The sequence below is a fragment of the Scardinius erythrophthalmus genome (genome assembly GCF_964197995.2).
Source record: "Scardinius erythrophthalmus genome assembly, chromosome: 20".
Taxonomy (NCBI): Eukaryota; Metazoa; Chordata; class Actinopteri; order Cypriniformes; family Leuciscidae; genus Scardinius; species Scardinius erythrophthalmus.
Window position 1 is genome coordinate 677,505 of NC_138240.1, and position 26,349 is coordinate 703,853.

Below are 26,349 nucleotides of genomic sequence, written 5' to 3' on the forward strand. Positions count from 1 at the left end.
TAAAAAATTTATTTAATTTCAGCAATTGTTATTTATGTGTTTTTACTATTTTTAAATTAAGTAGCGATTTCTATCAACCATGATCGCAAAAAATCAATATCAGTCGACCACTAATCCCAATCCCGTGGGACTCTGTATGATCAGATCACGATGAGATCTTTCATGCTCTTCTACGTCTGAACGACAGCAGACCGTGACCAGAGGATCATAACAGCAGATCAAACTACTAATGCGCCACTGTGAGGAACAGAGCCATGCAGCAAAACAGCCTGAACATTCCTCGTGTGATTTAACCCTTTATGCAGTCAGTGTGTGTGTGTGTGTGTGGACCTTCTTCTTGATGAGAGCCTCTCGTTGCTGATCTCTTCTCCTCCACTCCTCCGCCAGCGCCTGCATGTGACTCAACTCCTTCTGCTTCAGCTGAACACACGCACACGCACACACACACACACACACACACACACACACACACACACACACACACACACACACACACACACACACACACACACGGTCAGAACTTTCATTTTTTAAGAACAGGAATTACCTTTTTTAATTTCATGGCAGAAACTGGCTTCCATCATGTTTCATAAATCTATTAAAAAAATTACTGTTAAACAGAGTAAAGTAGTAAAAGTTTACAAAGTAGTAAAGTAAAAGTAAAGTACTAAAAAATTCTGTATTATAAATTTTTAAAGCCAGACAAGTAATTTGTTGAGGTCAATTTGTAGAGTAAGACACACGCCTGCGCACATATATATCCAAACGCTCATATCTATAGACTGATCACGTGATACGCATGCGCACACCGTCAGCGTTTCACAGATTCACGTTTTTGAAGTTTGAATATCTCACAATTCAAACTTTTTTATTGCAATTCCGAGTTTATATAAACGGTATAATATTATTTTTTATCATAGCGTATTATTAGCAATAGAAAGGCCAACTATATAAATCTTTCTCATCCCTCGTCAGCATTCAGCAAGTCTGCATATATTTTATTTCAACAAGTCTTTGAAAAGCTTCTCCTGTGGCATTAGTGTTGATATCAGAACCACAAGCTCATATAAATGATGCTACGTTGAACAGTAAACGACTAAACATTAGAGTGTAACCAGAGACTGATGGACTGATACCTGATTATCAAACATGTCTTCCTGCATCTCCTTCCACATCTCCAGCTCCAGCGCTGCCTTGTACTCCAGGTTTTCTCTGGGTCGCGTGAGTGTTTCTGACCCACCCTGACCCTGAGGAGGAGCCACTGCTGCCTGCAAACAAACATTACCCATAATTCTCCTGTTCAAGCCGCATTCACATTCACAGACACTCCAGAAACTGTAGCTCTAACAGTTGAGCGCTGGTGCTTGCAACGCCAAGGTCACAGGTTCGATTCCCAAGGTGAGCAAGAACTGATAAGAATGTAAATGCAAGTCGCTTTGGATAAAAGCGTCTGCCGAATGCATAAATGTGAATGTGAACATGATCTGATACAGCACCTGTGAGGATTCAGAGACGAGGATTTCTTGAGCTTTCACAAAACCCAGATCTTCAAGAACGCTCACATAACAGAGTTCAGCCAACTTCTCAGACCTGCGGACACAGAGCTCAGGTCAACCTGGAAATACTTCCTCTAAACACTGATCAGACGAAAACAAGATCCAGCTTTTAATGTTGTTTATGTGTCTATGTGGTGTTTTTAATCTGCTTTAAGACAAAGCATGTGTGAATTCATAAGTCGACAGCATTGCTGAGTATTTCCTCCTTTAAACTGCAGTGAACCAAAGACAGTCTCAAAAACACGCTTTGAAATCGCTGGTGTTTCTGACGTCACAAACTACCTTGTAACCAATCAGATCAACGTGTGATCGTCAACCAGTGGATCTCTGAGCTGAGGGAGTGAGTGGAGGCGGGGCTCATTTGCATATTCATAGAACCACGCATACTAAATGAGCCAAAGGTGTCGAGTTACATTCAAGATATTTTAAGCCATGAAATATTTTTCATTTTGGTCATTGTGATGTTATTGTGATGATCAAAGATGAGTTTTAAGGGATAACATTATTGAGTACAGGGATTAAACAGATAGTTCGCCCAAAAACGATCATTCTGTCATCATTGATTCGCCCTTATGTCACTCCAAATCTGTATGACTTTCTTTCTGCTAAACACAAAAGAAGATCCTCAGTAGAATGCATCAGTGTTTTTCTCCATGCACTGAAACGGGGTCTAATGTTCTCTGGCTCCCAACATTCTACAAAACGTTGTCTTTTGTGCTGTGAAAAAGAAGAAATGATGACAGAATGTGCATTTTTGGGTGAACCGTCCCTTTAAGAGAAGCACACCCTCACTTAGAGATTTCACATTGTGTGTTTGGAGGCCGCCATCTAGAGGTGAGACCTGTGCGCTGCGGGGATTGAGCTGAGACATGATCCAACAACTGAATATAGTCCTGTAAACTCTTATTAATCGCACACTGATACACTAAAGGTGGATATACAAGTATGTTTAACTTTATCTGCATGAATAAAGTACAAACAACCTTAGCTCTGTACTCAAAGCATTCATGAATTACAACTATTAAAGCAGGGTTCACCAATCTCGGTCCTGGAGGGCCGCTGTCCTGCAGAGTTTAGCTCCAACCAGCTCCAACACACCTGTTTGAAAGTTTCCAGTATGCCTAGTGAGACCTTGATTAGCTGGTTCAGGTGTGTTTAATTGGGGTTGGAGCTAAACTCTGCAGGACAGCGGCCCTCCAGGAACGAGATTGGTGAACCCTGTATTAAAGGGTTAGTTCACACAAACATGAAAATTCTGTCGGAACAACATGAGGGTTTGTAATTACTAGGTGAACTAACCCTTTAAAGGAGCTGTATGTAAGAAATCTATTTCAATTAATCATAAAATGGCCCTGATGTGTCACCAGACATTAAGAAATCATGTTCATTTCAAATACTTATATCACTGACAACAGTAGTATGGCTAGGATATTGTCATTTAAAAAGTGGACTTGCAGCCCTCAACTGATGTTGATGTTGTCATCTTGTGTTTTGGCCTGATGCGCCTCCCTCCACCTATCGACCAATCACGAAGTCAGTAGTGTTTCGGGATCCGGGTTGCCAGCTCTGCTCTTACCTACCCTAACTCTAGTCGGATAAACATGTCTAACGTTACTAAATCAAAAAGACCTTGTTATAATTCAGAAATTCGTCGTGACAAAGTTCGAAATAAAAACAGAATTTGTATTGGAGATGCTTTTGAAAGATGGAGACGGCTGAAAACGGAGAAGAATTTGAACACAGACGCAACGCTGCTAATTTCCTCCTGGACAGGTAAGATTCATCTATGCTTGGCTAACTTGTACTGGATGTCAATGGACATTTCATATATTCATGACAGTCGAACAAAGTTATGCATGTTCGTGCAAAGTAACGTAACATTAGCTCACATGGACGTATTAGCAATGCATTATGGAGCCCGTTTCTCTGTCATTATGCGGAGACGCTGAGGAAAACAACAGAGACAGAAGCCTAACTTTACCTCAGAAAAAAAAAAAAGATTCGTCATTCGTTCTTCACGTACAGTATATCGTGGACTAAGTTACTAGGGTTGCCAACTGTCCCGAATTAGGTGGGACGTCCCGTATTTTGGGCCTAATATATTTGTCCCGTGCGTGACCTCCCATGTCCCGTTTTTTGACAAGCTGATCTAACCACTGACTGATACAATAGCAACAGCAGCAGTGCTGACCACTGAGAATGATCACCGACACCTGTCATCATCATCCAATCACAGTTTTTTTTAATCACTGTTTTTAGACAAATCATTGTTTGATTTGCGAACATAATCCTCTGCTGTCTGGTTGCTTCCGCTTCAAGCCGGACTCGTCTCGCGCTAACGGTAATAACCTTTCACTGTCCACGTTTTGATTTCGGCAAAACAATTCTGGCGAATGCAAACAACGTGATTATTGTTCATGAGTCTAACATCCAGCCACGCAAGAAAACATGTAATCTACCTGAAGGAATAATATGCTCAAAAAACATTTCTGATTATTAATAATGTAAAAAAAAGCCTTAGAAAGTAAATAGAAAGCTTTTGTAACATTATAAATGTCTTTACTGTCACTTTTGATTAATGTAATGCATCCTTGCTGAATAAAAGTAGGCAAATACTTTCTTTAAATTTTTTTTTCCAAAAAAATAATCTACTAAACTTTTAAACTGTAAGCCTATATAATGTTAAAAAGCTTTCTATTTTAGATAAATGCTGCTATTTTGAATGATGGTTTGTTTGTAATGTGATTTTTTTTTTATGTATGACTTTTTGTATTTTATGTATGAATTAAATACATAAATAGGTAAAGCAATACAAATGTGTTCATGTCTGATAACCTTTTAAACACATATTTAACTGCAGACACTGAAATGATGTACAGTTTTGAGTGTCCCTCATTTTCCTATAAATAACCACGATTGTCCTGTATTTTCCTTTTCTGAAGTTGGCAACCCTATAAGTTACACATGCTGCAAGTTGACCTGTATGACCATTGAAGCAGCCTACGTTTCTGCTGAATCCTGCAGCTTATCTGGCAACCTCGAGTCAGGGGGGAGGGGGAGGGGAGACACCTCTCTACAGTATTTTTAAAGTGATTGCAGTACCAGTTTTGGCCACAATCCTACATACAGCTCCTTTAAGGTTAAAGTGTATGACTAAGGACAGGGCCTGAGAGTAAGCGTGTGTCTGAGGACAGGGCCCGAGAGTAAGCGTGTGACTGAGGACAGGGCCCGAGAGTAAGCGTGTGACTGAGGACAGGGCCCGAGAGTAAGCGTGTGACTGAGGACAGGGCCTGAGAGTAAGCGTGTGAGGACAGGGCCCGAGAGTAAGCGTGTGTCTGAGGACAGGGCCCGAGAGTAAGCGTGTGTCTGAGGACAGGGCCCGAGAGTAAGCGTGTGTCTGAGGACAGGGCCTGAGAGTAAGCGTGTGTCTGAGGACAGGGCCTGAGAGTAAGCGTGTGTCTGAGGACAGGGCCTGAGAGTAAGCGTGTGTCTGAGGACAGGGCCTGAGAGTAAGTGTGCGTCTGAGGACAGGGCCTGAGAGTAAGCGTGTGTCTGAGGACAGGGCCTGAGAGTAAGCGTGTGTCTGAGGACAGGGCCCGAGAGTAAGCGTGTGAGGACAGGGCCTGAGAGTAAGCGTGTGTCTGAGGACAGGGCCTGAGAGTAAGCGTGTGTCTGAGGACAGGGCCTGAGAGTAAGCGTGTGTCTGAGGACAGGGCCCGAGAGTAAGCGTGTGTCTGAGGACAGGGCCCGAGAGTAAGCGTGTGTCTGAGGACAGGGCCCGAGAGTAAGCGTGTGTCTGAGGACAGGGCCCGAGAGTAAGCGTGTGTCTGAGGACAGGGCCCGAGAGTAAGCGTGTGTCTGAGGACAGGGCCCGAGAGTAAGCGTGTGTCTGAGGACAGGGCCTGAGAGTAAGCGTGTGTCTGAGGACAGGGCCTGAGAGTAAGCGTGTGTCTGAGGACAGGGCCTGAGAGTAAGCGTGTGAGGACAGGGCCTGAGAGTAAGCGTGTGTCTGAGGACAGGGCCTGAGAGTAAGCGTGTGTCTGAGGACAGGGCCCGAGAGTAAGCGTGTGTCTGAGGACAGGGCCTGAGAGTAAGCGTGTGAGGACAGGGCCTGAGAGTAAGCGTGTGTCTGAGGACAGGGCCTGAGAGTAAGCGTGTGTCTGAGGACAGGGCCTGAGAGTAAGCGTGTGTCTGAGGACAGGGCCCGAGAGTAAGCGTGTGTCTGAGGACAGGGCCCGAGAGTAAGCGTGTGTCTGAGGACAGGGCCCGAGAGTAAGCGTGTGTCTGAGGACAGGGCCCGAGAGTAAGCGTGTGTCTGAGGACAGGGCCTGAGAGTAAGCGTGTGTCTGAGGACAGGGCCTGAGAGTAAGCGTGTGTCTGAGGACAGGGCCTGAGAGTAAGCGTGTGTCTGAGGACAGGGCCTGAGAGTAAGCGTGTGTCTGAGGACAGGGCCTGAGAGTAAGCGTGTGTCTGAGGACAGGGCCCGAGAGTAAGCGTGTGTCTGAGGACAGGGCCCGAGAGTAAGCGTGTGTCTGAGGACAGGGCCCGAGAGTAAGCGTGTGTCTGAGGACAGGGCCCGAGAGTAAGCGTGTGTCTGAGGACAGGGCCCGAGAGTAAGCGTGTGTCTGAGGACAGGGCCCGAGAGTAAGCGTGTGTCTGAGGACAGGGCCCGAGAGTAAGCGTGTGTCTGAGGACAGGGCCCGAGAGTAAGCGTGTGTCTGAGGACAGGGCCCGAGAGTAAGCGTGTGTCTGAGGACAGGGCCCGAGAGTAAGCGTGTGTCTGAGGACAGGGCCCGAGAGTAAGCGTGTGTCTGAGGACAGGGCCTGAGAGTAAGCGTGTGTCTGAGGACAGGGCCTGAGAGTAAGCGTGTGTCTGAGGACAGGGCCCGAGAGTAAGCGTGTGTCTGAGGACAGGGCCCGAGAGTAAGCGTGTGTCTGAGGACAGGGCCCGAGAGTAAGCGTGTGTCTGAGGACAGGGCCCGAGAGTAAGCGTGTGTCTGAGGACAGGGCCCGAGAGTAAGCGTGTGTCTGAGGACAGGGCCTGAGAGTAAGCGTGTGTCTGAGGACAGGGCCCGAGAGTAAGCGTGTGTCTGAGGACAGGGCCTGAGAGTAAGCGTGTGTCTGAGGACAGGGCCCGAGAGTAAGCGTGTGTCTGAGGACAGGGCCCGAGAGTAAGCGTGTGTCTGAGGACAGGGCCCGAGAGTAAGCGTGTGTCTGAGGACAGGGCCCGAGAGTAAGCGTGTGTCTGAGGACAGGGCCCGAGAGTAAGCGTGTGTCTGAGGACAGGGCCCGAGAGTAAGCGTGTGTCTGAGGACAGGGCCCGAGAGTAAGCGTGTGTCTGAGGACAGGGCCCGAGAGTAAGCGTGTGTCTGAGGACAGGGCCTGAGAGTAAGCGTGTGTTTGAGGACAGGGCCTGAGAGTAAGCGTGTGTCTGAGGACAGGGCCCGAGAGTAAGCGTGTGTCTGAGGACAGGGCCCGAGAGTAAGCGTGCGTCTGAGGACAGGGCCCGAGAGTAAGCGTGTGTTTGAGGACAGGGCCTGAGAGTAAGCGTGTGTCTGAGGACAGGGCCCGAGAGTAAGCGTGTGTCTGAGGACAGGGCCTGAGAGTAAGCGTGTGTCTGAGGACAGGGCCCGAGAGTAAGCGTGTGTCTGAGGAGAGGGCCCGAGAGTAAGCGTGTGTCTGAGGACAGGGCCTGAGAGTAAGCGTGTGTCTGAGGACAGGGCCTGAGAGTAAGCGTGTGTCTGAGGACAGGGCCTGAGAGTACACGAACCCGTGGGCTTTAATGATGGGAATCCTCTCGGTCCAGCTCTGTCTCCAGCGCTGCCGGCCCGACGGGTCCAGGAACCGTGTTTTCTCTGAGCTGAGGAGATGAGAGAGGTGAATACTGACAGAACCCAGCAGAACATCTGGAGAACTGGGCTCTCTGTGCCACATCTCCACCAGCAGAGGGACCCTGAACACACAACAACAACAACCGATCAACAAGTGTTTTGTGTTTTCATCAGCCTGGCGCTGCACTGCACCAAATGTGTGATAGAGCCATCAGTGTGTGTGATAGAGCCTGTGTGTGTGTGATAGAGTCTGTCTGTGTGTGTGTGTGATAGAGTCTGTCTGTGTGTGTGTGTGTGTGTGTGTGTGTGTGTGTGATAGAGCCTGTGTGTGACTGCAGACGCACTGCCAGCCGGAGAGCATGTGATCTCACCTGAGGAACGTGTCCTGAAGCTGATTGGGCAGAGCGGCGAAGTCGAAGGCACAGAAGGACTGTGGGAGAAACACCTCTGTGTTCTTCTTCACCTCCACCGCTGGACTCGTCATGATGGGAGACGCACTGCCGAAGAACTGGTACGCGTATCTGCAACCAGAGGAACCCAGTCACGACCCGAGTGACAACACTCAGAAGAGTCCGCTCACACTCCCAGAGTCACCTGGGTTACAGAGGCTTTTACAGCCATCGGCTTTTGTCTTGTTTAGTTCGGGACATTTAATGTAATCTTCCCCAATATTATAGATCTCCTGCATTGACATCATTATATGAGAACTGAACTGAGCTGGACGATGACATCACGGTTTTCTCCAGAGCGGCGATATATATATACATATAAATTAACTAAATTAATAACTTTTTTACAACAGAAATGAAGCATCACTGAACTGACTTAATCTGGACTGTGACGCTATTCTCTTCTGGAAACAAACTCTGTTGCATTATTCTCTCAGTAAAGCTGCTGTGAAACTCTCTGAGTTGTGGAAAGCGCTGTATAAATAAAGGAGACTTGATCTGACCTGAGGACGCAGTTGACCGGGAAGCTGGTACTGAGATCCCGAACGCTGCGCAGGTCCAGAGAGAAGCAGAAGTGATGAGCCGACGCCGGGATCGAGATCTTAGGAGCAGAAACAGACACTGAAGAATCATCGGCTTCACCTGGAGAAACACGAGCAGGAACATCTGAAAACACTGAACACAGATGATGACACGGTGTTATGATGATGCTGTATGATCACACTGATGACACACACACACACACACGGGAGTAAACAAACTACAAATGTCTTTGGAACATAAGACATATTACACTTTTCTAAATGTCATAATCATTTGTTAACAAACAAGTATTCATTACTTCAGTGAGCTCATTGTTTCTACATTATTACACTGTTTAAATTAATACATTTTTAGCTAAGTGTGATTTTGTATATGTACATTTCTGAAATGCATAACTCAGACAGTCTCCTCTGATATCAGATCACTGTAAACTGTAATGTAGACTCATGCATTTTCTGTAAAGCTGCTTTAAAATGATGTGTATTATGAAAGCGCTGTACAAATAATCAATCCTGCGCTGCTATTGCATCTACAGCGCCATGGCAAAAGAAATGAGATTTATTTTTAATCATATTTAAAAAGAATAAGTATTTTTTTCTTGTTTTCCAGCACAAATATCTAAATGTTCTTAAATCAAAATGGTCTTTTTCCCCTTTTTTTGTCAAATGTATCAAAATTAAGCTAATCTATGCTTAAAACAGGACAAAATATCACCAAATGGGTTAAAAAAAATCTGTTTATTTTTCTGACTCCATTGGCAGATATTTGTTCTTGTTTTAAACACAAACTCACTTCAGACTCAATATATCTGACTTCTCCAGTAAATGTCTCTTGATTTAAGAATGTTTAGATATTTGTGCTGGAAAACGAGACAGAAACACTGAGGAAGAACATCATGTTTAGCAGTGCAGTGAAGTGAACGAGATGTAAAGACCAAAATAAAGCATCTTTCAATGCATATGCACTAAAATTGGTTGATGATATATATTAATACATAGAGGTCACTCGATTATGGATTCTGCTGATATGATATGAGGCCGATTTACACAGGGACTCTTATTTTGAAACGCCTCTCATTTAAACGGGGAGATCAAACACGCACTCATAATTTATTACAATATACAGGCCATAAAACAAACATTGTCATAACTCATTACCAGTAGATGGTCTGCTCTGAAACCATGAGCCTGTAGAACACGCAACAGGATTCGATGACCTTAAATTTGATTAAAATTTGGTGTAATTAATGCGGTGTAAATTAATGCTATTTCATCCCACACACTCTACATGTGCGTGAACCATAGACTAAAATATATGTGCGTAGTGTGCGTGACATCACTCGTAGTGTTTATGAAGCCCAAAGTGGGCGGAGCCGGCCGTCGCCATCTTGTTAGCACGTCACTCGCGGATAAACGTGAATGTGCAGCGAGGCGGATTAGCTGAGGTGACGTGACGCTAACAGACAGCAGACAAACGGCTAGTAGTGACATCAGCGGCAATCCACCTGTCAATCAAGTAGCCACGCCCTTAATTAAGCAGAACTTTAAGGCTTAATATCATTTAAACGGATGAGTTATAAAAACATTCAGCCCCCTCACAGTCGTCATGAAGGGCAAAATTAGCTTTATAGACCAAAACCACTTTTTGCACCAGACTGTAAACATGTGTTTTTCTGCTGTAAAGTTGGGCATTTTAACATGCGTGTCTATGGGATTGAGTCTCTTCTGCAGCCGGCCTCTAGTGGCCAGTGGATGAACTGCAGTTTAACTCTCTTCAGTGTTGGACTTGAGAGAGAGAGAGACGGGAAGGTTGCGCTTGGCGTGAAAACTTGCCATGTGTTGTGGGCGGGGCCTGTCTGTCATGATCTGAGGGTGGAGCCTGTCTGTCATGTGTTGTGGGAGGAGCCTGTCTGACATCACTGGTCAGACTCTCGGCCTCGCTCTCCGAGTGCTCAGGAGAAGCAGCCGGAGACAGAAGAGGCCGGTCATGTGACTTCCTGTCGGGTGACTTCCTGTCAGGTGACTGCCTGTCGGGTGACGGGCTCATCGGGACTCTGTGCTCCTCTGAGGGATGCTCACGACGGCCGGCTGGCACGGGGCCTTTCTTCACTGGAGTTTTAGGTCCGTTTTCAATGTCTAACTGTTTAAAAAAAGATCTGTTAAAACACTGAAAGAATAAGATGGTTATAGTTCCCTACAGTCAAACCAAAAATTATTCAGACACCAGATATAATTTGTGATATTGATTCACTAGTGTGATCAGGACTCTATAGTTCATTTCTGTAAGTGAGGAGAGCAAAATAAAGTAAACTGTGACATATTACACCCAAATATTCTTCATCCAGTGACTACCAGTGACATTATCCACACTTTGAGCTGATCATGTTTTGCTGAAGTGTGTTTTCTTTAATTGCTAATGCTCTTTTTACACACAGACTGAACACAATGAAGCATTGCTTGGTGATTGGTTGAGCTAAACTGGTATTATCTAATTGTGTAGTTAAATTTACCAGCTGACAGATATTCAACATAATTCATGTGTGAGACAGTCTAACAGAAGGACGGACAAAACCAGTCAAATATCAACTGAGTTCTGCTCATATTTTATCACTGTTCTCTAAACTATAGCGGATAAACTGTGATGATGTGAGAAATGTTGAAGACGTCTGAATAAATGTTGGTTTGACTGTATAATAGCCGTGCACATGATGCGTCTCGTCTGATCACCTGATGACTGATATCCTCGGCTCTCAGTGTCACCGAGACGCCCACCGTGGGCTGGAGGTCCGGCGGGACCGGCTTCAGGTCCGGTTTGACTCGGTTCGGGGGCTGAAGGATGAAGGCGCCCTCTATAGTGGCCGAATGTTTGGTCAGATCAGCGCCGCTCTTCATTAAACCGGCCAGACTGACGTCAGTGCTGCCGAGAGACTGGTTTCCACAGCAGAGATGGATCTGTGTGCAAAACACACACTCATCACTATTAGTCACGTCACATTTATTTATAAAGGCTTTATAGGATTTATTAATAAGACTTCAAGACAGAAACAGCCATTATAAAGCTGGGAAGAGCCAGGACATTTTTTAATATAACTCAGATTGTGTTTGTCTGACAGAAGAATGTCATATACACCTAGGATGAGTTGAGGGAGAGTAAATCATGGGCTAATGTTCATTTTTGGGTGAACTATCCCTTTAAGTGCTGAGAATTCATGAAATGTACTCCTACTTTCAAACTTAAGACTGAATTCGGGCCCTGGTCTACACGATGGTAATCCTCACCTGGAGACACGGCTGCTGGCTGAGGAAGAGGCGAAGGACTCGCTCGCTGCTGCGGATGCGTACGGACGCGCGCTCCGGCTCGAAGTTTGGACTGATGAGGTTCTGGAACGGTTCGCTGGTGACGTCGTTCCCCAGTAGAGTGTAGTAGAAGAAGAACTCGGACCCCTCAACGGACAGCTTCGTCGAGCTGGAGATCAACTGAAGAACAGAAAATGTGTCATATTATTAGAGAAGAGCTGGAGCTTCTTCATGATCACACAGCAACATCACACACTAAACACAGATGAAGACGAGGAAAGCACAACAGATCCTCTTTAAATCATCAGATCCAGTAATGAGATCCAGTACCTGCTCCAGTTTAGTAGCAAACGCGACCGTTACCGACAGCACAAACATGTCAGCGCAGAGATCTTCAGGTCCGATCTGGTGAAACGCTTCTTCCTCGTTCAGAACCGCTGTGAGTTTGGCAGCTTCGAGAGGAGCCAGCGCTGGAGAACCTGCGGGACCGAGAGTTCACAGGGACATCAGAGCCGACCGGAACCGGAGACGCTTCATCACAGTAACCAGCATCAAGCTGCTTTAGTGGAGATTTGACCTTTTGTTATCATTTTAGAAACAATAATTTTACTTTTTCTGGAATACATGCACTGATGAATCTTTCAGCACAATAGCAGATGCAATCACATTTTAATTTCATGTTGATTTGAACAATGACGAACTGAACAAGCAAACCGTGTGGGAAAACAAGCATGAATGTGTATATATATATATATGTGTGTGTGTGTGTGTGTGTGTGTGAGTGTGTGTGATTCCACCAAATCAAGTGTGGATCCGTGCACACTCTAAAGGCTAATATTACCCACAACCCACTGCACTTTGGAGGAGGAACTACAAACACGAGTAAAACGTGTTAAAAAAAACTATAAAACATGGCGGATATGCGCGATGATAAAGTTTTAGTTAAAGGGTTGAGTGACTAATCAAAGTTTAACCTGACAGAAAAATATTTATTTAAAGTTATCCGTGTTATATTTCATCTGAAATAACAATGTGTAATAAAGATCCGTTTGGCCATTAACTTTTATCATTATGCATTAATACGAGGAGAGTCTCCGCAGACTGCAGATCATCGAGCTTCTGCTTTTCTCTACGATACGGAAGGAAATGGAGGATTTTATCTTTGACAAGATGATTGACAGGTCAGTTTACTGTGACAGAGAGCAACCGTTAAACACGCAATTGTATGCCGTGATAGTGTGTCCCAAAGCTCGTCTACTCTTCTGACACACACTCAAAGGTATGCACTTTTTAATGGCATATATTTATATATATATATATATATGTGACCCTGGACCACAAAACCAGTCACAAGGGTCAATTTTTCGAAATTGAGATTTATACATCATCTGAAAAGCTGAATAAATAAGCTTTCCATTGATGTATGGTTTGTTAGGATAGGACAATATTTGAAAATCTGCAAAAAAAAATCAAAATATTGAGAAAATTACCTTTAAAGTTCATTTATGTTGGCGATTGTGCAGCATTCACTCACAAAAATATTTTTTTTTTCTATATTTAAGATAGGAAATTTACTAAATATCTTCATGGAACATGATCTTTACTTAATATCCTAATGATTTTTGGCATAGAAGAAAAATGGATAATTTTGACCCATACATGTATTGTTGGCTATTGCCACAGATAAACCCGTGCGACTCGAGACTGGTGACGTGATCCAGGGTCACATATACGAGTGATTTACTCGCATTGAAGAGGGTTGGTAGGACATGATGCTTTGCAGCCCATCAACAGAAACAGAGAACATGAGGAAAATGGGAAGGAAAGCAGACATGAAACCAGGAAGATTAGCCGTGAGCATCAGTACCTGCTCTCGGCGGAGCTTTCTTTGCCTTGAACGTCTCCGCGGTCGGCTTCGTGTCGTTCTCTAAGATCACACTGATCAGGAGGGCGGGTTTGAGCTTCGTGTATTTGCTGCTGAGCAGAGGATGCCATTTAGGAGCCTGAAGAACACACACACGACTTACAAATACAGACCAAACTACTGAGAAGGAAAAGATTACGTGACACGTACACTGAAAGAGTCTCTTCTGCTCTCCAAATCTGCGTTTATTTGATCAGAAAATACAGTAAAAACAGTGAAATATTATTATAATGTAAATCAGCTGTTTTCTATGTGAATATATAGTAAAGTGTAATTTATTCCTGTGAATGTTCAGCATCATTACTCCAGTCTTCAGTGTCACATGATCCTTCAGAAATCACTCTAATATGATGATTTGATGCTCAAGACACATTTGATTATTATCAGTGTTCATATTTTTGTGGAAACTGATACATTTTATTTTCAGGATTTTTTGATGAATAGAGAGTTCAAAAGAACAGCGTTTATTTAAAATAGAATCTTTTGTAACATTATAAATGTCTTTCCTGTCACTTTTGATCAGTTTAACGTGTCCTTGAATAAATAAAATTATTAATTTATTGTAAAAAAAACTTTTACTGATCCCAAACTTTAGAACTGTAGAGTACTTTATATTAAATGTTGTCGAATGCGCATGCGTCGCGTCTGAACGCGTTGTTGTCTTTGGAGCTCTATCGATTTGATTTATAATTCTTGATTTTACTCTTTAAACTTACTTACAACAAACATTTTCTACTTTTCCTCACTGAGAAGCACTACTGCTCAAACCTCATAGTTACAACGCGGACTGTTGAGCAGACGTGTCTCAAGCCTGTTAGTGATTCTACGCTGGATACTCTTATAGGTTACTCCCGGGGATCACGGCTGAACGCGTCTTCTCCACACTCACTTACAAACATTTTTCACCTATCGTGCGTCTACTCTACACCCGTACCACTTAAAAGACGGATTATATCTAAGACGCTTGTCAGAAATTAGTATTAATTGATAGCATCACTGGTAGTGTCGTTGCTAACTTACTGTCCATCTGTTAAAATGGCGAATATATCAGATGCAAGTAGTCTACCTTTTGGTGCAGGTGAGGACACATTTGAGCTGCACGCACTGCAGTCTGAGCTGGAAGCTGTTGAGAAACAGATCCACGACCTTTTAGTGAGACAGGCCGAGCTGAGAGACCGGCGTTTGGCTCTTGAAACATCACGCGCTGATGCACACAAATCAGAGATTAATGTTACTAACCGGCTGACTCCGACCTCGTCTACTCCGTGCGTTACTCGGCATCGGTCCCGAGCGCCAAGGTCGCGATCAGCCATGGTCTCGTTCACTCCGGCTCCAACACGCCACCACGAAGCCTGGATATTTCCGCAGCGGAAGACGCGAGTCAGGTCTAGACCAAGACCCTCTCCGACTAGGGATGTTGCGGTGACGGATTTTTTCCACCGGTTAATCGACGTGTAAAAGAACCGGTAATCCCGGTGTCACCGTGGTTGCGTGTCGGGGATTTCGGGTGGCCGAAAATGCGGACGTGCACACGTCTCAATTTACTTTCACTTTAATTAGCGGCAATTCAGTAGCATTTGTTTGAATTAATCATGGGTTAATTTATTTTATTCTTAATAAAAATACACAAAACAATAAGACACTCGCTTGTATTACACACATCTTTATTGCAAAATGAATAATAACTTAACACCATGTAAAAACTAAACAAAAGCACTTATGAAACACCTTTAACGTGTTTTTATTAACAAAACGAACCACTGCACACATCGTGCAAGTATCAAACAAGAAATTATATTAAAAAAATCACTATTCGTTAAATAAAGTGCCTGCCTTTTTTCAGCAAAAAAAAAAAAACACCGCACAACGATCGAATATGAAACGAACGAACATCAAAAACTTCGTTAAATAAGGTAGCCTACCCGAATAATCACTGGACACTTAAGTGCAAAAAAAACTAATATAAAAATATTAAACTCACGTTTGCATTTCTCTTTGAAACCAGATCTTCCGCCATTCTTTGCCAGTTAGCTCGCCTCACTCTCCTCAAATGATAAATGAAATCGGACACCTGCTGCTTTACTGCGGCGCTCGTTCCGCTTACGCTAAATTAAGAAGGCACGTAGTCACTAACTGAATTAAGTGCTTTATTACTATAGGCTAAAACTTCAACACGATGGGGACGGTGCCGGTGGTCAAGTGCTATGACCGGTAGGTGGGTTAAACACCGTGTATCACCGGTAACACCGACTATCGCAACAAGCCTATCTCCGACCCTCCCGGTTTTCGAGTTATCCACACAAAACCGCTTCTCCGCTCTTCGCGAAACAGAACGCGATGCTGTGATCATCGGCGATTCCATCATTCGACACGTACACGCTACATTAGGTAAAAGTAAGGTGCACAGTCACTGCTTTCCTGGTGCTCGTGTTTCTGAAATCGCTGCTCGCGTTCCCGATTCTGAACGGTAACGAGCGCGTCGGAACTTTGGTATTGCACGCGGGAGGGGCCGACATCAGGCTGCGCCAGACGGAAGTTCTGAAGAAAGACTTCAGGAATCTGATCGATACGGTACGCAGCACATCGCCTGATATAACGATCATTGTGTCAGGACCGCTTCCCACGTACCGTCTAGGACATGACAAGTTTAGTAGATTATTCGCGCTAAATGAATGGTTAATATGGGATGATTATAGTCTCAAAAAGATTAACACGTGTAAGCACACTTATTAATGAACTTGATACATGTTGCAGAAATGTTTTATCCATGCCTTTCAACTTGCGTGTGCAAAATTCAAAATTGAATGAATGTGAAGCAATTTGTACAAATAGAGACATTTTTGTGAATACAAATGTTTTCCTTTGTATTAGTGTATCATAGTTTGCGCATGCAACACAGAAGATGTGCATGTGTGGATCAGGTGACACGCGTGCATTCATTGTCTCCTCTGAGTCGATCTCATTTGATTCATTTGGATTTTGAGACTTTCTTTTCGCGGTTTTTAAGCATTTCACAACCCACACACAAACAACTACAAATGAATAGGCCTGGTGCTAATTATTAATGTGTGCACAACTACCCATCTATTTGACAAATTCACAAATGTGCGTCACTACATTTAAACTAATACAATACAACTTGTGTGTGCAAAATCCAAAATCACATGAATGTGCAGCATTTTGTACAAATAGAGACATAGCTGTTAATACAAAACCTCGATCTTGTATTAATGTAGGCCAGAATTTGTGCATGCAACAAGTAAGATGTGCATTTGTGGATCAGGTGACACGCGTGCATTCATTGACTCATTTCTGAGTCGATCCTATTTGATTCATTTGGATTTTGAGACTTTCATTTCGCAGGTTTCGCTTGCACGATCCACACACAGCTGTCTGAGAAAACCTGCTACCACTAGATGGCAGTATTCTGCTAAAACAGACAACGGCAGCATAATAAAGCGTTCTTCCCCATTTAAGACGCTTAATGAGAGTGATATTGAAGCACCAAATTTAGTACACAATATAGTCCTACCTTATTAATAAAGCATACTTTATAGAGGCAAACAGATTACATCAGATTATGAACAACACCCATAGAAAACCAACACTATAAAACGCTTAACGTGCAATCGCGCGATGCATGTTCAATAAGGTGTATAGGCTACTGAGTTTAAATATCACCGTCTTACTGCACTGACGTTAAGCTTTTTCTTTATAATATGCTCTATGGGAGGAAAACTATAGAGCCTACAGACAAGCGCCTATGAACGCGACGCGCGGCGTTTCATGTTAATGGCATTTCCCTTCCTGAGCCTGTTAAAAAGAAGCTTAACATGAAATTCTGCAGTTGCGTTTAACTTTGCATGTGTATGGGAGAGAAACCGTCCGAGAGCGCAGTGAAGTAGCCTACATTTTAGGTTTGATATTCGCCGCATTTTCTAAAGGGACCATCTGCAAATTCCACTCAGTCAAAAAATATAAACGTCCAGTCATTCATTCAAATTAATACTTCCAAGGTTGTGGTAAATGCCTAGTGGGCAGACTGACTTAGCCTACTGTATGTCCAGCCAATATCCCGATTGAACAGAACGATTTTTTAAATTAGCCTATGCTGTAAATTGTTTTTCTATTCATGTTCCAAAGGTTGTAGTACGTTAGTGATAGTCAGGTGAAATGTTGCATTATTCACCTTTAGTAGGCTAAGTCACCAAAAACCTGTTTGGTTAATTACAGTAATTTTTGTTTAAAAAAAATATTGTTTACTGTAAATAGGCAAGGGCGGTATTTGGACAATTTCACCTGTAGTAAGCCAGTCTAGTCACTAGGAACATACTACAGCCATTTTGAACATGAAAAAACCCTGCAGAATACAGGCTACATAGCCTACAGTACATGAAGTAAAGTAAGAAAGTAATTAAGTACATTTTATTTATAAAGCACATTTAAACATAGCAGGGCTATCCAAAGTGCTGAACAAAGTAAAAACAAATAGAATAAAGCATAGAAACAACCAAACAGAACAGGCAGAAACAGCATCAGGAGATCATTAAAATGCCAGGGAATAAAAATAAGTTTTCAATTTAGATTTAAAAATAGCAATTTAAAAATGAAGGGAAGACTTGTCCAAATTTTACTTGTAAATCCGTCTTACAGGAACCTTCTACAAGCTTTGGAATTTGAAAATGTCTGTTTTTAAATATTTAAAGTAATTTGAATGAAAACAAATTATAGCCTACGTTTTAACGCAGTGGAATTGGCCGACGTTCCCTTGTGCATCACGAGCCGTGGTTAGCGCGTCAAAGCATTCTCATGTAGGCCTACAAATATGCAGCTAAACACATAGGGCCAGTTGATTTTCAATTAATATTTCATGTCGATATACAATGGTTGCATATAGTTAAAATTAATCGTGCTATAGTAAGACTAGCCAATAACAATGGCTTAAGGGTCAAGGGAAAACACATGTAGGCCTACTGTGAAAATCGTCTTTAACATTTAAAAACAGACATTTTCAAATTCCAAAGCTTGTATACTATGTATATTATGTGTAGTCAGATAAAAAATAAGCATAATATGAACGCAACTGCGAAACATTTTTTTTTAACAGGAAGGGAAATGCCATTAACATGAAACGCTGCGCGTCGCGTTCATAGGCGCTTGTCTGTAGGCTCTATAGTTTTCCTCCCATAGAGCATATTATAAAGAAAAAGCTTAACGTCAGTGCAGTAAGACGGTGATATTTAAACTCAGTAGCCTATACACCTTATTGAACATGCATCGCGCGATTGCACGTTAAGCGTTTTATAGTGTTGGTTTTCTATGGGTGTTGTTCATAATCTGATGTAATCTGTTTGCCTCTATAAAGTATGCTTTATTAATAAGGTAGGACTATATTGTGTACTAAATTTGGTGCTTCAATATCACTCTCATTAAGCGTCTTAAATGGGGAAGAACGCTTTATTATGCTGCCGTTGTCTGTTTTAGCAGAATACTGCCATCTAGTGGTAGCAGGTTTTCTCAGACAGCTGTGTGTGGATCGTGCAAGCGAAACCTGCGAAATGAAAGTCTCAAAATCCAAATGAATCAAATAGGATCGACTCAGAAATGAGTCAATGAATGCACGCGTGTCACCTGATCCACAAATGCACATCTTACTTGTTGCATGCACAAATTCTGGCCTACATTAATACAAGATCGAGGTTTTGTATTAACAGCTATGTCTCTATTTGTACAAAATGCTGCACATTCATGTGATTTTGGATTTTGCACACACAAGTTGTATTGTATTAGTTTAAATGTAGTGACGCACATTTGTGAATTTGTCAAATAGATGGGTAGTTGTGCACACATTAATAATTAGCACCAGGCCTATTCATTTGTAGTTGTTTGTGTGTGGGTTGTGAAATGCTTAAAAACCGCGAAAAGAAAGTCTCAAAATCCAAATGAATCAAATGAGATCGACTCAGAGGAGACAATGAATGCACGCGTGTCACCTGATCCACACATGCACATCTTCTGTGTTGCATGCGCAAACTATGATACACTAATACAAAGGAAAACATTTGTATTCACAAAAATGTCTCTATTTGTACAAATTGCTTCACATTCATTCAATTTTGAATTTTGCACACGCAAGTTGAAAGGCATGGATAAAACATTTCTGCAACATGTATCAAGTTCATTAATAAGTGTGCTTACACGTGTTAATCTTTTTGAGACTATAATCATCCCATAGGTTAACGTCATGGTGCAATGAGCAGAAACTGCTCTTTGTAAATAATTGGAATCTGTTTTGGGAGCGTCCTAGGCTTTACCGTGCTGATGGCTTACACCCAAACAGATTCGGATCGGATCTTCTGTCAGATAACATCTCCAAAATGTTAAATACCTTTTGACTAGTAACCAAAAGTCCAAATCATAGTCTCTGCTGCACCAATTTAACTGATATAAATAGTAGTGTAGAACATTGCATAGAAACTGTGTCTATTCCTCGTTTAGTGCGATCAAATAATAAATCTACTGCAGGATCTAGGAAAAATCTAATTGTTATTAAAACAGAAAATGTTGCTATTAGTAAACAAAAACAATTTCTAAAGCTAGGTCTCTTAAACATTAGATCACTCACACCTAAGGCAGTTATTGTAAATGAAATAGTCACAGATAATAGCATAGATGTACTTTGCCTTACTGAAACCTGGCTTAAACCAAATGATTATTTCGGTCTAAATGAGTCTACTCCATCAGGATACTCCTATAAGCACGAGCCCCGTCTGATTGGTCGTGGCGGCGGTATTGCAACTATCTATAGAGATATTCTCAATGTTACTCAGAAAACGGGTTATAAGTTTATTTCATTTGAAGTACTTGTACTAAATGTTACGCTCTTAGATGATAGAAAAACATCCCTATTATCTTTAGCCTTGGCTACCGTATATAGACCACCAGGGCCTTACGCTGATTTCCTAAAAGAATTTGCAAATTTTCTCTCAGATCTATTGGTCAATGTCGATAAAATATTAATTGTTGGAGATTTTAACATACACGTAGATAATCAAAATGATACGTTAGGGGCTGCGTTTATAGACTTATTAAACTCCTTTGGGGTTAAGCAAAACGTTACCGGACCAACTCATCGTCTTAATCATACACTCGATTTAATTATATCACATGGAACCGATCCAACCGATATAGATATCATTCCACAAAGTGATGATGTAACTGACCATTACATGGTAACTTGCATATTACGTACTCTTGTAATATATCATGCTGCGCCGCGTTATCGATTAGGCAGAACAATCCTTCCATCCACCATAGATAATTTTTCAAACAGCTTATCGGATCTGTCTCAGCTGCTGCCTGAACCTAAACAAACAGATGAACTAGACGAACTAACCAGCACTATGAGCACCGTTCTCTCTGGAAAATGGGATATTGTTGCACCTATGAGACTAAAAAAGGTCAGAGAGAAAATTAAAGCACCATGGTACAACAATACTACTCGTGTTCTAAAGAGAGAAACCCGTAATTTAGAGCGTAAATGGAAACAAACTAATTTAGAGGTTTTTAGAATCGCATGGAAAGACAGTACGTCACGCTATAAAAAGGCCCTAAAAGCGGCCAGGGCTGAGCATCTCCGCAAACTAATAGAAAATAACCAAAATAATCCTAGGTTCTTATTTAACACCGTGGCTAGACTAACAAATAAACAAGCGTCACCTGAACAAAATATTCCGTTACAGTTTAGTAGTAATGATTTCATGAATTTTTTCACTGAGAAAATAGAAAACATCAGATCCACAATTGTAAACGTTCAATCTTCAATCGCGCCTTATAATTCAGCCTCGATTATCACCCCGCAAGAACAATTACAGTGCTTTACAACTATAGAACAAAAAGAGTTAAATAAATTTATCATTTCCTCTAAAACAACAACATGTTTATTAGATCCCATACCAACTAAACTATTGAAAGAAGTGTTACCTATAGTGGAAGAGCCTCTCCTCAATATTATTAACTCGTCTTTATCTTTAGGTCATGTTCCAAGAACATTTAAATTGGCAGTTATAAAACCACTCATTAAGAAACCACAATTAGACCCAAATAACCTAGCAAATTATAGACCCATTTCAAATCTTCCTTTTATGTCCAAAATATTAGAAAAAGTTGTGTCTGCCCAACTGGGCTCTTTCTTGCAAGAAAATGACACCTATGAAAAGTTTCAGTCTGGGTTCAGGCCGCATCATAGCACTGAAACTGCGCTCGTTAAAATCACAAATGATTTACTTTTAGCTTCTGACCAAGGCTGTATCTCAATATTAGTTTTACTTGATCTTACTGCGGCGTTCGATACTATAGATCACACAATACTCTTAGATCGGCTACAAAACTATACCGGTGTTCAAGGACAAGCATTAAGCTGGTTCAGATCATACCTATCTGACCGCTACCATTTTGTCTATTTAAACGGAGAAAAATCGATCATAACTCCAGTAAACTATGGAGTGCCGCAAGGATCTGTGTTAGGCCCTCTATTATTCTCAATATATATGCTGCCACTTGGAAATATTATAAGGAAACATGGAATTAGTTTCCATTGTTATGCTGATGACACTCAACTATATATTTCATCACGGCCGGATGAAAACGCTAAATTATCCAAATTGACAGAGTGTGTTAAAGATATAAAAGATTGGATGACGCGCAATTTTCTTTTATTAAATCCAGATAAGACAGAGGTAATACTTATCGGTTCAAAAAACCGCCCACAAAACCTCTCACAATACAACTTTAACATAGTAGGGTGTCCTGTTACTTTATCCTCTACAGTAAAAGACCTGGGTGTTATATTAGATTGTAACTTGTCTTTTGAAAATCATATTTCATATGTTACAAAAACAGCATTTTTTCACCTTAGAAATATTGCTAAATTACGTAACATGCTATCTGTTTCTGATGCAGAAAAGCTAGTTCATGCATTCATGACCTCGAGACTAGATTACTGTAATGCTTTATTAGCCGGTTGTCCTGCATCCTCAATAAACAAGCTACAGTTAGTCCAAAATGCCGCCGCTAGAGTTCTTACTAGATCAAGAAAGTTTGACCATATAACACCAATTTTATCATCACTACATTGGTTACCTATAAAGTTCCGTATTAATTACAAGGTATTGCTACTGACTTATAAAGCCCTAAACGGCTTAGCTCCAGTCTATTTAACGGATCTTCTATCGCCAAATAATCCATCGCGCTCTTTAAGATCACTAAATTCGAGGCTTCTGGTCATACCTAGGATATCCAGATCCACCAAAGGAGGGAGAGCATTTTCACATTTAGCACCAAAACTCTGGAATAGCCTTCCTGATACTGTTCGTTGCTCAGATTCGCTCTCCCAGTTTAAAACTAGATTAAAGACGCATCTCTTCAGCCAGGCATTCATATAATATTTTAATCTTACAGTTAAATCCGGTCTCTACTTCATAAACGCCAGAGGAGAACTGGCCCCCGACTGAGCCTGGGTTCTCCCAAGGTTTTTTTTTTCTCCATTAGGTCACCTGATGGAGTTTTTCGGTTCCTTGCCACTGTTGCCTTTGGCTTGCTCAGTTGGGGATACTTAATTTGATTAATCGATTCAACAGTGCTATTGATCTGCATTACCAAACGTGGATGTTTTACACCAGAAACAAACACTGATGTACTATTTTATTTAATACTGTGAAGCTGCTTTGATACAATCTGTATTGTGAAAAGCGCTATATAAATAAAGTTGACTTGACTTGACTTGACTTAAATCCCAGCGAACACGGGATGTTCTCAGAACGTTCTGTCGAGATTCTCTCAAAGTTATGAACAAACGTTCATCTATTGATGTCGATAGAATGTTAGCTTAAATGTCTTTAATTAATGTTCTCTAAACTTTAGCACAAAAACATTATTTATACATTTGCTGCTCAAGAAACATTTATGATTATTATTTAAATTTGTTGCTTAATATTTTTGTAGCAACCAAACCAGGATACACTACTGTTCAAAAGTTTGAGAAAATTTATATTCATCAAATACACATTAAATTGATCAAAAGTGACAGTAAAGATATTTATAATGTTACAAAAGATTCTATTTTAAATAAACGCTGTACTTTTGAACTCTCTATTCATCAAAGAATCCTGAGAAATAAAATGTATCACAGTTTCCACAAAAAATATGAACACTGATAATAATCATAAATGTTTGTTGCATCAAATCCTCATATTAGAGTGATTTCTGAAGGATCATGTGACACTGAAGACTGGAGTAATGATGCTGAACATTCAGCTTTGATCACAGGAATAAATTACACTTTACTGTATATTCACATAGTGATAATAATAATATGTCACTGTTTTTCCTGCATAAAGCCTCGCTGAGCAGAAGAGACTCTTTCAAACACATTTAAAGCTCTTAGCGATTCCAAAGTTGAAAGACCAGCGTGCGGTTTCTGACCTGCTTGATGTCCTGCACGGATCTGAGGTCGAGGACGATGTATCCCACACTCTCTCTGGCACCCGAGCTGGAGTCCACGGCGTAACACTGCAGTTTGATGGGTGTCCTCTGGAGCCTGTGGGAAGCAGACAGAAGGCGTGTTTCCATTAGCCTTTGTGCAGACACACACACCTGTGCAGGTGCAGACACACACACCTGTGCAGAAACACACACCTGTGCTGGTGCAGAAACACACACCTGTGCAGAAACACACACCTGTGCAGAAACACACACCTGTGCTGGTGCAGATACACACACCTGTGCAGAAACACACACCTGTGCAGAAACACACACCTGTGCAGAAACACACACCTGTGCAGGTGCAGATACACACACCTGTGCAGGTGCAGATACACACACCTTTGCAGAAACACACACCTGTGCAGAAACACACACCTGTGCAGGTGCAGAAACACACACCTGTGCAGATACACACACCTGTGCAGAAACACACACCTGTGCTGGTGCAGAAACACACACCTGTGCAGAAACACACACCTGTGCAGGTGCAGATACACACACCTGTGCAGAAACACACACCTGTGCAGGTGCAGAAACACACACCTCTGCAGGTGCAGAAACACACACCTGTGCAGAAACACACACCTGTGCAGGTGCAGATACACACACCTTTGCAGAAACACACACCTGTGCAGGTGCAGAAACACACACCACATGTGCAGAAACACACACCTCTGCAGGTGCAGAAACACACACCTGTGCAGAAACACACACCTGTGCAGGTGCAGATACACACACCTTTGCAGAAACACACACCTGTGCAGAAACACACACCTGTGCAGGTGCAGAAACACACACCTGTGCAGAAACACACACCACCTGTGCAGAAACACACACCACCTGTGCAGAAACACACACCACCTGTGCAGATACACACCTGTGCTGGTGCAGAAACACACCTGTGCTGGTGCAGAAACACACACCTGTGCAGATACACACCTGTGCTGGTGCAGATACACACACCTGCGCAGAAACACACACCTGTGCTGGTGCAGATACACACCTGTGCTGGTGCAAAAACACACCTGTGCAGAAACACACACCTGTGCTGGTGCAGATACACACACCTGTGCAGAAACACACACCTGTGCAGAAACACACACCTGTGCAGGTGCAGATACACACACCTGTGCAGAAACACACACCTGTGCAGAAACACACACCTGTGCAGGTGCAGATACACACACCTGTGCAGGTGCAGATACACACACCTTTGCAGAAACACACACCTGTGCAGAAACACACACCTGTGCAGGTGCAGAAACACACACCTGTGCAGATACACACACCTGTGCAGAAACACACACCTGTGCTGGTGCAGAAACACACACCTGTGCAGAAACACACACCTGTGCAGGTGCAGATACACACACCTGTGCAGAAACACACACCTGTGCAGGTGCAGAAACACACACCTCTGCAGGTGCAGAAACACACACCTGTGCAGAAACACACACCTGTGCAGGTGCAGATACACACACCTTTGCAGAAACACACACCTGTGCAGGTGCAGAAACACACACCACCTGTGCAGAAACACACACCTCTGCAGGTGCAGAAACACACACCTGTGCAGAAACACACACCTGTGCAGGTGCAGATACACACACCTTTGCAGAAACACACACCTGTGCAGAAACACACAGCTGTGCAGGTGCAGAAACACACACCTGTGCAGAAACACACACCACCTGTGCAGAAACACACACCACCTGTGCAGAAACACACACCACCTGTGCAGATACACACCTGTGCTGGTGCAGAAACACACCTGTGCTGGTGCAGAAACACACACCTGTGCAGATACACACCTGTGCTGGTGCAGATACACACACCTGCGCAGAAACACACACCTGTGCTGGTGCAGATACACACCTGTGCTGGTGCAAAAACACACCTGTGCAGAAACACACACCTGTGCAGGTGCAGAAACACACACCACCTGTGCAGAAACACACACCTGTGCAGAAACACACACCTGTGCAGAAACACACACCTGTGCAGGTGCAGATACACACACCTGTGCAGGTGCAGATACACACACCTTTGCAGAAACACACACCTGTGCAGAAACACACACCTGTGCAGGTGCAGAAACACACACCTGTGCAGATACACACACCTGTGCAGAAACACACACCTGTGCTGGTGCAGAAACACACACCTGTGCAGAAACACACACCTGTGCAGGTGCAGATACACACACCT

The 26,349-nt window shown here is 42.7% G+C and overlaps 1 protein-coding gene across 2 annotated transcripts in view; it reads right to left on the bottom strand.

Moving 5' to 3' along the window:
* Nucleotides 1–26,349, bottom strand: part of cep120 (centrosomal protein 120) — a 45,571-nt gene that overhangs the window by 14,760 nt on the left and 4,462 nt on the right. Inside the window, exons 3-14 of one of the 2 annotated variants that reach the window (XM_081350016.1) lie at nucleotides 24,082–24,196; nucleotides 13,543–13,678; nucleotides 12,006–12,154; nucleotides 11,658–11,855; nucleotides 11,106–11,330; nucleotides 10,212–10,518; nucleotides 8,340–8,478; nucleotides 7,759–7,908; nucleotides 7,327–7,509; nucleotides 1,497–1,590; nucleotides 1,137–1,268; nucleotides 331–420 (exon numbers count right to left, since the gene is read on the bottom strand). In XM_081350016.1, coding sequence (XP_081206142.1) covers nucleotides 331–420; nucleotides 1,137–1,268; nucleotides 1,497–1,590; nucleotides 7,327–7,509; nucleotides 7,759–7,908; nucleotides 8,340–8,478; nucleotides 10,212–10,518; nucleotides 11,106–11,330; nucleotides 11,658–11,855; nucleotides 12,006–12,154; nucleotides 13,543–13,678; nucleotides 24,082–24,196 — 1,918 coding nt within the window. Of the gene's footprint in view, nucleotides 1–330; nucleotides 421–1,136; nucleotides 1,269–1,496; nucleotides 1,591–7,326; nucleotides 7,510–7,758; nucleotides 7,909–8,339; nucleotides 8,512–10,211; nucleotides 10,519–11,105; nucleotides 11,331–11,657; nucleotides 11,856–12,005; nucleotides 12,155–13,542; nucleotides 13,679–24,081; nucleotides 24,197–26,349 lie in introns of both variants that reach the window. The other variant, XM_081350015.1, reaches the window with a different exon arrangement.